The sequence below is a fragment of the Macrobrachium nipponense genome, chromosome 4 (genome assembly GCF_015104395.2).
Source record: "Macrobrachium nipponense isolate FS-2020 chromosome 4, ASM1510439v2, whole genome shotgun sequence".
In the NCBI taxonomy this organism is placed as follows: Eukaryota; Metazoa; Arthropoda; class Malacostraca; order Decapoda; family Palaemonidae; genus Macrobrachium; species Macrobrachium nipponense.
The window spans coordinates 42,831,266-42,848,690 of record NC_061100.1 but is presented as its reverse complement, the minus strand read 5'-3'; the positions used below and the strand labels follow the sequence as shown (position 1 = coordinate 42,848,690).

Here is a 17,425-nt window from a genome sequence, read left to right as displayed (position 1 = left end):
TGGGACCATGATGGGGGAACTAAAATTCCAAAGGACAAACACACCTACTGAGCAAAATGACTGAATGAATTATGTTAACTCATCTTTTCAGTGCACCTATAGTTTTGAGTCTGGCAAACTTGGAACAACGACCGTGGTTGTTGCGACGCCAATTTAATTTAATCACTCAACAACCGCTCCCCCCACACCCCCCGAGCTTTCAGCCACGGCCCTGTGGTGGCTTGTCGTAAGCGTTGCCAGACGCAAGATATGGCTAACTTGAACGTTAAATAAAATAAAAAGTACTGAGGCTAGAGGGCTGCAATTTGGTGTGTTTGATGATTGGAGGGTGGACGATAAACTTAACAATTTGCAGCCCTCTAGCCTCGGTAGTCTTTCAGACCTGAGGGCGGACAGAAAAAGTGCGGACGGACAGACACACAGCAGCCATCTCGTATTATATATTTTCTTTTATAGAAAACTAAAAAGCACAAAATGATGCCCTGTTAATTACTTCTCCCAAACTTGAAAACTAGGAACAGACCGCGGTTGTTGCAACGCCAATTTACTTTAATCACTCAACACCCAACAACTTCATTTTCATGAATATTTGTAATGAGGTGGATTTTACTTTACTCTTTTTATTATTTACATATATGATACTATAAAATCACAAAAGTAAGCACGTGATTTAGTTTACCAGCAAAAGCCACAGGGAAAATTAAAAAAAAAAAGAAAAGACAGAGTGCCAAATACTTTCGTGTATTTAACACATCTTTGGCCCGAAGATGTGTTAAATACACGAAAGTACTTGGCACTCTGTATTTTTTTTTTTTTTTTTTTAATTTTCCCTGTGGCTTTTGCTGGTTACATATATGATATTTACATACATGAGACATTAAATCCGATATATCATTTTCACTCCACACCACTCCAGCCCCAAAGGTTACAGTATTAAAAATAAATAAATAAATAAAATTTTATTCGAAACAAACAACGAAACTTCATCTCAGCGATGAATTTATCATTCAATTATGCACTACAGAAATCTGGCCCCGAGTTATTCTCGTCCCAGATAGCTGGCAGAATGTGTATGTTGTGATATTGAAACTTTTAACTAAATAACGAACAGAAACAACTTCTAATTTGTCAATTGCTCTGACGCGGAAACCGACCATATAGCGACAGCTCTCATTCAGTGAAGTGCAGACGAGCTAAATGAATAATCACAAAAGATTAAACGTTGATTTAAACCTCTCTCGAATATTTCGCTAGCAGAGAGAGAGAGAGAGAGAGGTGGGGGTGTTACTTTATTACTTTATTTCATTACAATTTATACCAATTTCGAAAAAGAAATAAAAAATGAAAGATAACATCCTCTTGCACAATAAAACAGCATATGAAAGTGTAAAATACAAAATAAATAACCCAATTTCAAAATAGAAATAAAAATGAAAGATAACATCCTCTTACACAATAAACACTAGTGCAGCATATGAAAGTGTAAAAAACAAAATAAATAACAGACATTTCGGCACGAAGACCTGAAAATGCTTCACACAAACGATAAAGACTTGTTATAATCTTCTTGCCTTTTTCCAGGCGCATATTGAGACTTCATCAATCACCGTCTGATTTCCCACTTTGTGCATCACCCTTGCCTCCTAATCTCTTCTTCTGATCACCCACATTGCCCCTCGCCTTTCGTGTGACCATTATGAACGTTAAACAACATTAGTTTTCTTAAAGGATTTTAGATGAATATGTTTAACGGGGTTTTGAAGATCGGAACGCCGGAGACCAAGCTCAGAGCAACAACCGACCACCTTCCCCCGTCTATGAGGTTTCAAGTTGCCTCGCCGCCATGTAACTGTTCTTATGACATTTTCTTTAATTCATATTTCTCTCTTATGTCAGTCACTTTTACGTTCACTTAACATTAATAATTCTCCATTCATATACTGAATTTATTAGCAATTATCGGTCATTACGATATAGTCTAAATAAATAAGAAAAAAATATATGTATATCGGCGAATAGGCCGATACTTCGCGATAATAGATGCAGATCTGTGGACGGGATAAGCGTAGCACAATTAGCTATTCATTTACGAATAAGATACTATCAACAGTATTAGATGGGTGGGTGCTAGGGGGGGAAAGAGCTAGTTAACGTGGTTTTTGCTTGTTGTTTAATGCAACGCAGCTGAGGAACTGACAGAATAATTGATTTATCGTGCGTTAATGTAGCAATTTACATCCAGCTGAAGATTCCGGAACGATTCAAGGCATTGTGAATACGTTGGCTGGGCATCAAGCAGGCTTCTGAGGGAAATTAAATGGCTCCACGCCCTTTCAACAATAATATTTGTCTGTGACCACCCTCAAAGAAGAAAGATGATGATGAAGAAAAAAAAGGAGTAAATTATTTTGTTGGTTGTTGTTTAGGATAATTAAATCGAAACAACCTTGAAGACACTAACTCACTAAGGCGCACCAGCTCACATTAGGTCTAATGATTCTTATCGACGCGTTCATCAAACACTTCGGCCTCTAAACAAAATCTGATTCTTTCTTTGATAAAACCCAGCTGGTAAGATTCCACACTGAAGGATAAAATAAACAAGTCAGATGATTAACAACGCTATTTGTTAGAATTTGTTTAGATAACGAAGATGGCTGAAATGAATAAAACCACTGTCCTTGTTTCGTAATGTTGCGCTAATTGATTAAAATGAATGAGTTTTGTCCTTCGAAGAACTTAGCACTTTTACCCACAGCCATTGCGTATAAGAATGAGGCAAATGAAGACCGCAGTAACAACATGGCTTTCGATGCTCTTTACGGCAACATCATCACAACAACTAAACTACAAGATAATAAGTGGTCCATATAACACATGAGAACGTGTAAATGTATTAATATTCCCATAATTTACACCGAGTAGTTCAAATAACATAACCCCAATATGATTAAAGTATGAAAAATAGTGTATGAAACCGTTTCAGTTCTGGTTCGATTCCGGACGACCAAATTAAGGCCTCCTATTTGAATTCAACACCTTGCCACCTCTTATGGGCCGACGAATGTTCATGTGCCAACCCCTCCAAACGAACCACAGACCAATAAATGACAAAAATGGAAATAACAGAATATGCCTCGAAAATTTAATGGTTAAAAAGACTGGAAAGGAAGGAATGCAGAGAGAGATCTTTGGTATTAAGGAATGAAGAGAAAGAGAGGCTGTTGACACGTGGCCACCGAGAGAATCTCTCGGTGGCCACGGTTGACATCAGCACTAAACAGGTGATGCTCATAATGGTATCCTCGCATACTGTTTTCACAGCTAATCGAGACGACTTCAAGTCACAGAGAAGGATGAATTTCCAACATAGCGATAAATCGATGCCTATACCTCGATAAACTTTGAACATCGTGCTTTCCACTAATTGGTCACACTTCATTAACTTCTGCCAGAGAGCGTGCTCGTGTGACGCTGCTTTGAAGGAGGTGATGACCCTCCAGCCACAACTCAAAGCCCACTTATTCTTCCACAATGTCATTGAACTTTTTAAAACTTTACAGCCTCAAAATGATTTTAGCTTTCACTAGGAATTACCATATGAGCAGGTAACACTTGGTAATATTCTTCTTCTTCTTCTTCTTCTTCTTCTTATTATTATTATTATTATTATTAAGTCCACACAAAGTCTGACTACAATATTCTTTCACAGGTTGTAAAGCAACAATGAAAAGAAAAAAGGTGTATCATGTGGAATTAAGAGCTGGTCATGTTACGTAAGTAGTTAATAATTTTTAAAAGTGGATGAAGGAAACTGCAGGAAGCATTCTAAAAAATCTTTTAACAACACACAAGAATTTCACAAACCTTCACATCTGTGCGTAATAATTCTAATGAGAACATTGAAAACGTAAAATTCTAATGAAAGCATTACTTTTAAAAGCTTACAACCAATTTGTCACCACTCACTATGGCCTCCTCCCGGTGGCCAGTAATAGTCACAATTTTGGCTAAGGAAAGAGTCGCATAATTTATGGTGGTAATTAACCAATTACAGAAATAAAGCATAAACCATTTTGGATCTTTCCTAGATAGTGACCCCCAAGGGTTTTCGGGCTCGTTATCTAGGTCTAATATTTCTTGGGGGTCATTACCTTTATGATATTTACACTTTTGTTTATATTTTTACGGTAATCTCCCACGGGCTTGTACTAAACACGCCGCAAAGGTGGATATATACAAGGTTAAAACCCTTGGGGGTCGCTATCAAGGGGAGATTTTTTCACTTTTTTTTTTTTCTAGATTCCCTCTCCTAACGAGATCAACATCTGTTCTCGTAATGGCTGACGGGATATCAAATTCATTTGACTTTATGGGTCTACCTCTCAAGGAAAGACGACGAAAGAGGAAGATAAAAAGAAGCGAAAGGAGAAAAGCATAGGCAGCCGGAGAATTCCAAAGCTTGGCCGGGAAAAGGGAGACGGGCAAGTTGCCGAAACAGGGAATCCAGGATTACCATTATGGCAGATGTAGGAAGGGCAACAAAGGGTCGCTCTGAGGACTCAGGTGTTTCGTGGATGATCTTGAGTAAGCCTTTCCCTCGAACCGAGCAACAAAATAGCCTTTGTGTATTGCATGCTTCCCCGAATGACAGAAACCCTGTCACATTGTTGTCAAAGAGGGCAATTGAATTAACAATGCAGGAGTGAGGATCCCTAAGTCGTAAAGGATTACGCGTAAGATTTAGAACAAACAGGTTTCTAATCGCATTTCCCCCTTTTGTGGGATTAGGCCGATGTTGGAGAAACACATGGAACCTCCTCTGCGCGCTATTTGGAAACCGCCAATCCCTGGCTTGCGTTGACGTGTGGGCGTTGCCACGATCTCGTTTTCGGTGAGTAAGCGCCATTCCTTGAAGAACCGAAACATCCTACGTTATTCTATGAAGGATTATGATGAGTGGGAAAAACAGAAACCCCTACTTCAGGGTTTCCGTAAGGATCAGTCTAAGAATACCCGCACGCCAGGAAGGAAACTGGCGGGAGGGCAGCTGCCTTTCCCCACTCTTCGCGATGTCTGACTTTATTATCTCTTCTGCGCAATATTCGTCTGTCCCTACCAACCGACAGTTTATCGACTCTCCATATCTCTTTCCTTTACATGTCTCTTGAGAAAGCAAATGGCTTAAGTTATGACGTAAATGATGAGTAAATTTGCAGTATATGAGACTCTCTCTCTGTATTTCTTCTGATAATTATTCCGAGAGAAGAGGAGAAAGATTTTGTTGTTTTTTTTTTTGATTAATTTTGAAAATTTCAACTTTTAATGGCGAGGGGTAAGAAGACTGATCTTGTGTTTTGTGGACGGAAGATAGAGAGAGAGAGAAAAGATTTTTTTTTTATTATATTTTGAAAATTCAACTTTTAATGCGAGGGTAAGAAGTCTGATCTGTGTCTGTGTGGCAGAGAGAGAGAGGAGTAGTAAGAGAAGAGATAGTAGAGAGGAGAGAAGAGAGAGAGTAGAGAGCGAGAGGAGGAGAGAGAGAGAGAGAGAGAGGAGAGAGAGAGAGAGAGAGACTCTACAGTTAGCAATAAATGATCTAAAAAGGAAGGGCGAATCAAGTAACCTATGAAAAAAATTAAACAAAAAATTCAAAATTGTAAAATTAGCAAACTTGAAATAAACACTCCCAGCGTCTCAGGTGCGCCACTCCGTAATTAGGATAGGCCTACACCTAGGAAATAGTACCATAGATCACAGTAATTGGCAGGTGAGGGTACGGTGGCTGGGGCGGGACAGACTTTGGGAATGGGAAAAGGGGATGGCAGGGCAGTTAATATAAGGGGAATATCTGTCTCCTACACACACCTCAGCTCCGTGACACGCCAATTACGACAGGAGCGGTAGTATTCTCACACTTATCAAGAGAAAGAATCTGTTTTCTCTATTATTTGCGCCATTCTTCAATTGATTCACCATTCTTCAATTGATTCGTTAGTCATATTTAGTATTGTTTGCTTACCCATTGCTACAAACTCCTTACTTGTTGGTTATTTACATAATGAATTACTTTCCACTTACGTGGACTTATGTACCTGTTCACTGGTAAATAATTTCGTTTACTGGCCTTCATTTTTCTGTTTGATAAACTGCTAGCACATTATTAACTAATTAAATACAATAATGGATATTAAGGCGACAAAATTGTTTTCACTCTGTCTGTAAGTATAATATTATATGCGCGCAGATTTTAGCAGAATTGCTTAAAAAAAGGTGTTGTCGAAAATTTGTGTAGGAGGGGGTGGCCAGATCTCGAAATCTTACTTCGAAGATTTTGGTATCGTTTTATTCGTCAGTTTTTGTGTCAGACTGTTGAAAAAAAAAAAAATTCTTAAAAATAAAATATCTGATAAAAGAAGTCCCAGAAAATTTTTCAGAAAGGTCGGCTACATGCCCAAGAACTGCAATGATAATTTAGCTGTTATTCCGGTAACGGGTGACGGAAAACTAAAACGAGAGAGAGAGAGAGAGAGAGAGAGAGAGAGAGAGAGAGAGAGAGAGAGAGAGAGAGAGAGATTGTTCTCAAGTGGCCATTGCAATTAGTACTGCGATGTGAAGGTATTTTATCGCCAATATGTTCCTTGTATATTTACATTAACTTATCACTGCGTGAGAAAAAGCTATTAAGAAATAACGTTTCCAGCCGACATTATTTCAACTCTGGAAAGTAAGAGATTTTTTACTTTTACGAAAACGTTCTTGTTTGTTTGTTTGTATGGTTTTTTATGTTGCATGGAACCAGTGATTATTCAACAACGGGCCCAACGGCTTTACGTGACTTCCGAACCACGTCGAGAGTGAACTTCTATCACCAAAAATACACATCTCTAACCCCCCTCAATGGAATGCCCGAGAATCGAACACGCGGCCACTGAGGTGGCAGGTCGAGAACATACCGATCATGCCCCTGAGGCGCTTATGAAAACGTTCTTGTAATTTCAAAGGTCTGTGGCAGAGAAGCGTCTGATCTCCAAGGCATCGACGACCAAATTACGTTAAGAAATCTAACGAAATCAAAACAGTGCCAAGTGTCGAACACCGGCGTTTCTCACTATCGCCAAGTACCACCAAGAAGCTGTTCATTATACTCTATTGCTATGATTTTTCTATCATACATTTCTCTCTCTATGTTTTCTTAAGGTGAGTGACTATGCAAGCTAACGCAGCAACGCTAGTGTGAAGTGATTTCTTCTCACTTGCTGGCGGCGCAATTTTCTAAATTTTAGATTCATCAAAATGAAATACAAAGATTGAAAGAACAGGCAAGAAAGAGAGAAAGACGTCTTGTTTCTCGTGGATATTTTGTTGGAGCTTAAACAAATAACAAAAGATGCAGACAAATCTTTGCACGTATGTTAGTCGTCCTCAGAGATAAGCAACGGAAAATGAGAGAGAGAGAGAGAGAGAGAGAGAGAGAGAGAGAGAGAGAGAGAGAGAGAGAGAGAGAAAGGCAACTTTTGCACTTCTCTCTAGTATCTTGTGCTTTTCATATGAACTATCGTAGTTTAAGTATCTCTCTCTCTCTCTCTCTCTCTCTCTCTCTCTCTCAGACCTCGTAAAGGTCACCCAACGGCCGGATGTAAACGCTATCACACATACACACACCTACACGGTTAGGGCTCGGTTTCCTAACAAGCTCGGGACGTCCTCTCCTTACGCTGCCTTGACATGTATTCGTTAGTTGTTTTACGAAAATGGCCCCATTTCAAAATAACACCCAGAGAGAGAGAGAGAGAGAGAGAGAGAGAGAGACCTACAACAGCCACGAGTCAAATGCGCAGTATTTGTGGGGGTTAGGAAGTTGCAGAATGTGCTGTTGATGAGGTGAATGTTGTAGATTGCCTGGAGAGAGACATTGCTCATTAGGATGATTTTTGGTTGGCTTTTTTCTTTCACGTTAAAATAGGCTGCTTACCAAAGATACAACTGAATTGTCAGGGGGTTGGTATGGATGTTGTTGCTGACTCTGTAACGTCCAATGCGGAACGAAGAATCTTTATTGAAAATAGATCAGCATTTGAGGGAGAATTTTAAAAAAATGTGTACAGTCGAGGTGCCGAGTGCAGCATGCGTTAGGAAGGGGCGATATGCTGCGGATATACAGCTGAAAACATTTCTTTTCAAAGTGTGTTTAGCGAAAAGAGAAATATTTTGCAAATGTTGATACGAATGACAAGAAACAAAAATCTGATAACAGATACGAATGCCACAACATAAATGCTAGGTTGGGAATTGGGTTATTGGGTCGGTTTCTGAGTTGTTGCACGCAATCTTTGCGCGCGCACACATACTTACACATACACAAATACACAAAAAAATGAGTGTTCTGGAAGTCACGTCAAACAAATGCAAGACTGAAGAGACCGATACTTAATGCATTGCCCAATGGAATGTCTTACTAAGGAGGAAGCTCTGCATTTACCTTCCCGCTTCACGAATACCTTCTTGTTCACGAACGCGTGAACGATTCTCGAATTTGGCGAACAAAAAAAAATCCTGTTAGTTGGAGGTGGAAAGTACAAATTATGTCAGAAGAGGGGACGCGCTACCGATGAATCTGCTGTGAATGTGATTATAGTATCCAGATATCACGACTCGCCAAAAATATTTTTCAACGAGAGGGAAGGTAAAACTGATCCTAAAGAGAATGCTGCAGCCGCTTCTTAGAATAAGGTAGGTTATATAGAATCAGCGAAAACTTAATTCGGGAGGGAATTCCAAACTGTCAAAACTGAAAAAATAACAAAAAGAAAGATGAAAGGAGGTAGGGTTCAGAGGAAAAAATGAGGACAAGCACATTGGTGAATAGCCTTTTCACCCGGTCCATTCAAGACGGGCTAAGCTAGAGATCACGGACTTGGCATTAGCTATGTTAAACGAGAGAGGATTAAATACTTTTCTTTTTCTTCTTCTTCTTTTCATGCCTGCTCTCCCGCTAATCCTTTCTTCTCCCCTTTGGAAGGTGTGGCTTCTGTGAGTGAATTTGTTTATACGAGTGACACGTCAAAGGGATTTTCATTTTTCTGCCTTGCAAGCGATTTATTTCAATAAATGAGGAGTCTTAGGCTGGAAATTAACGTAACACTTATTTTGGATGTCTTGGGGTTATCCTTTGCGCTGGACTGGGAAAAATAACTTTTATTCATTCTTGCACAATACTGAGAATGGATAACTTATTCAAAACAGATAAGCCGGTCACCTTTGACTTTTCTAAGCATTCGCCATTTGGCTCTCTACACGTTCAGTAAAAGCCAGTCAGTCATCCTTCTTAGACTTTCAAGAGAAAACAACTTTGCAAAGGACAGAGCTCCTTGGGAACAATTTGGTATCCCGTTCTGTACAATAAGTTTTCCGTAAAATGTCTGTCAGTCAGTTATCTTGAATGTTACATGACCATGTAACTATAGTAGATTCACATCAACCGTGCATTTGACGTCTAGGCCAGTCCCTTACGACGCTCCTGATTAGCTGTTGATAAGCCAATCACAGGGCTGGAAACTCTCAGTCTCTCTCGAGAGTTCACATGGGTAGGATCTATGTTCCACCTCTCCTGAGGTATTCTTTCAGGAGAGGTGGAACATACATCCTGCCTATGTGAACTCTCGAGAGTCGTAAGGGACTGGCCTAGACGTCAAATGCACGGTTGATGTGAATCTACAACAGAAGTTTGCAAACTGGTAGCATCCGTCGATAAAAACACATGCTGCTTCAGTTCAGCCACACTCTCTATTCACTCACCCAACTGACCATCCTGGGTGATACTCTTCGTCCATCATTCGATAAAGTGAGTATCTTTTAATCGGTGAGCCAGTCATCAACCCAGAGTTGCTTTAAAATATCAGCCACCTGGAAATGTTTGGATGTTGAGTAAATTATCTGGAAGGCAATACTGGTGTTTTGAGTTCTCATTTTGTATGAAGATTTGGTGCTACAAACAAATCAACAATGTGTATAATCAAGACTGATTTTACTTTATTTTCAGACTTTTAGGCTATCCAGCCAAGCACTGGTACACTTACAGTGTCATGCAGCGCTGAAGACGGTGAAAAGATGGATTTGGAGTTATTGAATAGCAAGACATTATTGAAATAGTTTAACCAGACAAGTTAGCTGATTAACAGCTCTCATAGAATCGGCACGAAGGAAGAGAATCAAATGGAGTACACAGTGAAAAAATCATGAGATCCAGAAAATAAAGAAAAGGTAGAACAAGGATCTCAACGTAGAGGCTAAGAGAAACCTCCACAATTGCACTGAGAAGTAATAGTTACGGAGGCTGGGCAACAAAAATGAAGAAAGGAAGCAGGAACGGCGTTAAAGTGAAATGCTGGGAAGTGGGTTCAGCAGCTAGGGGCTGAAGGAGCGCACCACAAGGGGTGCACTGCCGGCACTAACCCCCCTCCCCCAAAACCCCCACCCATAATCAACATGCTTAGTTAGAACATCCCTACTCGAGTAATATTATCATCTACTGGGCACATGTTTCTTGTGATTAGATTTTTAAAAAATGGCTGTTTGACCTTGAATAACGGAATACGGATGTTATGTGTTTACTGGTAAGACAAAAAATAAAAAAAAATAATAAAATAAAATAAATGTTCAGCGTCGAATAACGGAATGCGGATGTTATGTGTGATTGATAAGACATACCAAGAACACAGATAAATATTTTTTCGTTTTTCATAAGTCAGGGCAAAGAGGACGAACAGTTTAATGTTCTCAAGCATGTTTTCAAGCAGCAGGATGATTTTAAGGGGAAAATGACATATTTAAGTACTTGGGTCTTGACACTGAAGAAAACCTGAAGGGATAGCTATTGGGTGATATTAGAACCTTTATTCGGAAGATTGTCTATTCACAAAACAATCCCGAAGTGAGATTTACAAAGGAACCAATTCATGTGTCTGCGAGTGTTTACCTTTACTGTATGTTAACTACATTCATAGTAGAAACAATACAGTAGGAGGAAAAATTGTTATATAAGGTCAACTCATGGCTGCTATTTTTTTTAACATACCATTATTAACTATAATTACTCCTCTCACTGTGGATTTGAATTTCTTTTGCTTTTATTTTTCCATACCTCGCCACAAGGGATATGAAGAAATAACTGTATTAACCTATTTTTTTGCTTTATATATATATATATATATATATATATATATATATATATATATATATATATATATATATATATATATATATATATATATACATACAAACACACAAATACAAAGTCGACACCCCTTATTCGCAGACTGTATTCGTGGATTTCTCTATGGACCTTATACATCCATTATTTGCAGGAAATTCGCATATTCTCAGTATTTTTCTGAAAAACATATACAAATTACCGAATTTTCCTATCAAATTCATGATTAAATGCACTTTTTGGATAAAACTATTAAAAAAACCGTTTTAGACATTTTCAGTGGGTTTCTTGAGTTTGAACTAACAATTTAGGTAGTTTTTACCATCTTTATTGGGGTTCTAAGTATTGGCTGATTCAAGCTATTTGCGGGTGGGTTTGGTACATATCCCCCGCGAATACGGGGGATCCACTTTATATATTTGTAAGTTTTACACACGTTTTGAGATTCAGTGCATCCAAGTTTACTTCTGCTTTATAATGTGATTATCATGCAAAAGTAAAATGTCAAAAAAATGGGTTGATTTTTCATTCAAATAAATACCCGTAAGGATACGAGTGTGGGTTTATCACTTCTTCATATGCAAAAAGTCCAATCTTGCACCTAGAACAAGCCTAAAAGTAGAATGCCTACACGAGAAAGTGGATCCAACAGGAAATAATTAGAGAGAGAGAGAGAGAAAAAAAAGTAGGTATGACCAGCATGGGCCTGTCTAAGAGAGTCTCCTGCCACCCCGAGGGAGGGGCTACCAAGAACCACACCCGAACCAAACATCAAGAGACTATCTCCCGGGATGTGATTATTCAAAACATGAAGATCATCGGTAGGCCCCCGATGCCCATCGGTTGCGCCTGCTGGAGGCGCTCCTCATTCAACATATAAGACCAGCACTAAATACGACGCAGGAAGAATTTCTCCTCCCCACAAGTATGAGAAGACCTGCAACCAACAATGACATCAACGATCACAACAACTCTACCGAAGACAACGCCCCCTAACGAGGTACTCCTGCTGCCCAAGGAAATCAAATTAGCCGTGACACAACGTCCAGCAACGTCACCGCACAGCCCAGAAGGTCTAAGAGGATGCAGCAATGCAACCATCAAGGTGGCAGAAGTGGCTTGAGAACTGACTCAAGCGCCCAATGATAAACAGACTTAACGCCACCAGCCAATTGGAGATCGGCATGGGGCAGACCCTCTGCTGACGACCCGGAATACAAGGAGGAAGGACACCACGCCAGAAGCAGTCCACCCTCATCTTCCTAGCCTAGAGGATGTCTGGTAGCTCCAAATGAAAGATCGCTACAAGAGAGAGAGAGAGAGAGAGAGAGAGAGAGAGAGAATAGTTTATCTGTAAGATCTGAAATAAAAATTTATACATTGATCTTGACCCTGCATTTGAATATGACCTCCATAGGCGCTCTACTAGCCTGTTTAAGTAGTACTGAAAAAGCCGCTATTCTAAAAACTGAGAAGAATCTCTACAAGCGTAACGCTGCTGAAGTAGCCATTATTTTCAATAATGTATGCTTGAGATAGGGTCTGCTTCCTAAGTACAGTAATAAAATAAAAGATAAGCGCAGGCGAAAACAGAAAAATATATGAAGGCAGAGGCATCCGTCATGAAAAAGATAAACCTTATAAATGATAAACACAATTATAAACAACCACATATAAGCACCGATGAACAGCAATTAAGAAAAAAAGGCAAGATGAATTACGAGACCGGAAAACGGCGGCATCACGTAGCAGTCCAATTTTAAAAACCAGAAAGCAAAAGCTTTTCAGGATAGATATTATTTGGAGAAACAAGAACAATCCGGAAGAGTGAAGACAGGTCACCCCCTTGGACCTAATTCCTTGGTGGAGCTGAACAAAAACGGAATGGATCGATTTGGCGCCGATTTTATGGCGCCGGTTTTTTTTTGGCGCCGCTAGCAGTAGATGTAAGACCAAAAATTGCTTACTTAATGCTTATTACCAAAACGACTTATTACTATTACTTGTTTGAACTTTTACCTTACTGATTCTTTTCAAGAATTAATTACTTGTTTGAACTTTTACTTTACTGATTCTTTTCAAGAATTAAGAGTATTTGATTTGAACCCCTCGGCAAGTATGGAAGGAAGGATACTAAGTCAAAGAGATAACCCCAAATTCTCTCATAACGAGTATTTATTTGTTTGACAAGCGCAGCAAGAAGGATACTTCAATAAAGTTTTGGAGATGTGAGAACAAGAATGAATGCAAAGCCCGTATTCACACTAAAAACGATGAAGTAACAAAGGAATTGAATCACCATTCTCATGGTAGTTCAGCAGCAAGCGTCGAAGTAGCTGAGATTAAAACGAGTCTAAAGCGTCGGGCTGGAGAAAGCCAAGATCAACCATCAACAATTATAAATTCTGGAGCGGAAAATGTTTCTCAATCCACTCTAGGAGCCCTTCCAAAGTTGGACGCAATGAAGCAAATAGTAAGGAGAAAAAGAAACAAAATGGACCTCGCCCCAACAAACCCTATTCGTGTTCGTGAATTAGTGATCCCCGAAGAGTACAAAAATTATGTGAAGAATAATGGTGAAAGTGAAAACTTCTTAATAGCAGACAGTGGTTATGAAGATGAAAGAATCATGATTTTCGGAAGACAGAGCTGGACTGCGTTTTTACTAAATTCCGAGGTTTGGTATGCTGACGGAACCTTCAAGTTAGCTCCTCCGTTATTTGCACAAGTTTATGTAATTATGGCAAAAAGACATGGAGTTCACCCGGTTTTGTATGCCTTATTACCAAATAAAAGGCGTGCAACTTATGTACGCATGTTTCAAATGATTAGTGACGAAATTCCTGGATTAAACCCAAGCAGAATATCGTGTGACTTTGAACAAGTAGCTATATCAGCAATGGAAGAATGTTTTCCAGGAGTAGTGATACAAGGTTGTTTCTTCCATTTAGCACATAACGTACATAAGCAACTTGAACAAATTGGGCTTCAAGTTTTATATAATAATGATTCTGAATTTGATTTAAAAGCAAAAATGATCGTAGCCTTGTGTTTTGTGCCTATTTCTCATTTGGATACTTACATCGATGCCTTGTCAGAAGACTTGCCGCAAGAGCTTCAATCACTTATTAACTGGTTTAAGGATAATTACGTTGGACGACCCATGAGAAGACCCGAACAGAAACCTAATGACTTGTCAGAGCTCGGGCTCTTATTGGCTCTTTCATGGTAAGTCCTCCATTTGGCTCCAAATGATTCTTTCCCACTGTTATCCCTACATTACGGGGTCGGTCGCCTGATGCGCCTTCTCCACTGTTTTCTAGCAAAGGCATCATCAGGCACGGTTTAGTGTTTGGCGCAGGGGGTTTTTACGATCGCATCCCTTGACCACAGTTATTGGCGGCGGGCCTAGTCTTTGACTAAAAAGTAAGACTACAAGGCAGCAGTTTTCACAATTATTGACGGAGGGCTTAGCCTTTTACTAAAAAGTAAGACTGCAAGGCAGCAACTGTCCTTTTAGTCGCCTTTTACGACACGCAGGACCTACAGTGGTAGTATTCTTACACCCCTACCACAGGATCATTTGGTTCCAAATGATTCTTCTCCAATAATTGCTGGATAAATGTCTGCTTGCTACATCCACAAGCAAGACACAAAGGCTTTGAGTCACAGTCAGTTGTTATGAATACTTCTTGCAACCTGAATTTCTAGACTTGGAAATCAATCTTCCTTTGTATTTCCTGAATCACTCTATGCCTTATGTGTGTGCCTGTGTCTAACAGTCGAGTAATGTCACTCTCGTAACTAACAAAGTTTCATTTACGACAGAAGTGTATCTAGTTTTCTTTGGCTTTATGCTGAAGATACACAGATATTCGAAACGAATATAACACATGAAAGTAGAAGAGAAAATTAATAAGAAAAAAAATAGTAAGCCTGAAAATTAAGAGTACAGAACACTAACCTAAACCCGAAACTCGAAAAGGGAAAGAAAATTCAATAACAAAAGACTGACATTAGAATAAAAAATGACATATCACCTATACGGAAGATCATACTTCACTGTAAAGGATTACCGTGTCGTGTCTTGGATGAGACCTCTCTCTCTCTCTCTCTCTCTCTATCTTCTGCTTCCTCTCTTCTCTCTACCTTTCCTGTTCTTCCCTCCTCCCTCTCTCTCTCTCTCTTTCTGTTTGTTTTCCAAGCCAGCCCTGCTGTAAAGGACATAAGCTGCTGGCACTGGAAGCTAAGTATAAAAAACATGTTTATTTTAATAATTTTACCATACATAGACAATTTTGTAATATACCTTCCATATAATTAATTAAATAAAAACGAAAACGAAAAATTAAAAATACCGTAAAAAAATAGATGAAGCCAACTACAAGAAAATACAGGTAAGACATACTGCATTATTGCAGCATCAGAACACGTGGAAAAAAAAAGATGAAAAAAAAAAAAAAAAAACGAACTGTTGTTAAAGCAAAAATGTGTTAGAGCTTTCTGGAAGACGTCGAGGCAAGTTTGAAATCCATTCAAATCTCCACCACAAAGAGCAACAAGTTTCCAATTAGGGTAATATTCTACCCGGAAAGTAAAATTCACCCTGCGAGATCTTCCTCGCCCACTCTTTGAAAAGAATGCGCGTCAGAAAAGGTTCCTTTTTGCAAGTATGAAAAAAACAAAATAGAATAAAGATAGAAGATTTGTTTATGTCTCCTCTTGTTGTTTAATGGTGGGATATGAGACAAACAATTGATTGTAAAATGTCCATTATCTGATGCGGAGATGGCGCAATTTTCACACTGCGATTTCCACACTGAATTCTTCCTCACAACAGTGCATTCCTCGAACATTCTTTTCTTATTCAATTCTTTTATTGGCTTTAATACCAGGGGAAGGAAATGAGTTGCTATAAAACTGAAAAAAAATTGTACGCCTCTTACTTTCAGCAGAAAAGTGAATTGAAGTGATCATGCTTCACGTTTTCTTGTTCCTACCTGGAAAACTAAATATTTTACTCGTAAAACCTATGATATACTTGATTTTGAGCAATGTTACTGACTAAGAAATATTTCCAAGGTGCTTTCTATTAAGAGATCAATTTTATTCATTTGTACAGGAGCTTATCAGAACATGACAGTGCTCCGGTGTGTTTTGCTTTTTCTATAAGGTTTCTCATTTTAATGCGTCTCTGCGCTTGCGCCAAAAAATGGAAGAAATATTGCGGAGATGATCCCGTAATATCGAAGGCTAAACCTGTTTAACAGGAAGGCTTGGCATTACCACAGTAATCTGTTGTCAAATAACTTTTGGAGGAAATGAGGAAAATGAGGTTCATTATAACAATCAATTTTTCTGTTATTTGTAATGAGAGAGAGAGAGAGAGAGAGAGAGAGAGAGGAGGGGGAAGTGGTAACTACATAATTGGTAGAGATCGTATCATTTCAGGCCAAACAATGCTTGAGGTCTCCCCTCCAGTTAACTGCCATCGTAAAGTTGTAACAACTTAATTGTTCGATGCTGAATAAGTTATGCAGCGTTTACATGCTATTATTAACAAGACACTGGTGTAATATACATTGCATTTAAAACGTCGGGCTAGTTATGTCCAGAATTATATACAGATATTAACTTGTGATGGTTTCATAATGATATTGCGTGAGGACTTGTGCTTTTATCACGTAAATATACATGTGTAACACACACACACACACATATATATATATATATATATATGTGTGTGTGTGTATATATATATATATATATATATATATATATATATATATATATATATATATATATATATATATACATACACAGATGTCATGAGAAACTCTTATAATTCTGTTAATTCTATTCATCTGAAGGTCCTGTTCTACAGCCTAATCTGAGAGACTTAGTTTGTCTCTTCTTTCTTGTACCTTCTCTTTTATTCATTCATCATGATTGATCGATTTATAAATTTTAGGCACAGATACCAAGCACTGGGGCAACTATGGTCATTTAGCGCTTAAAATCAAACATTAATTTAGCTGAAATTCGTTAAAACTATATATTAAGCTAAAAAAATGTATCAAAATAATATATAATCTTTATAAGGAATGAAATAAATCTGTAAAATATGATGTAAACGTAAATTCTGAACTAAAAGTTAATTTTCTCTAAACACAACTAGTTTACTGATATAATAATTAATACCTACGTCACTCA

General features: G+C 38.6%; 1 protein-coding gene across 1 annotated transcript in view; it reads left to right on the top strand.

Annotated features, from left to right (window-relative positions):
* LOC135211346 (uncharacterized) overlaps positions 1–14,444 on the top strand; it is a 32,361-nt gene extending 17,917 nt beyond the window's left edge. The window contains exon 2 of the mRNA XM_064244661.1: positions 13,404–14,444. Coding sequence (XP_064100731.1) covers positions 13,404–14,444 — 1,041 coding nt within the window. The remainder of the gene's footprint in view (positions 1–13,403) is intronic.
* The last annotated feature ends 2,981 nt before the right edge of the window (positions 14,445–17,425 follow it).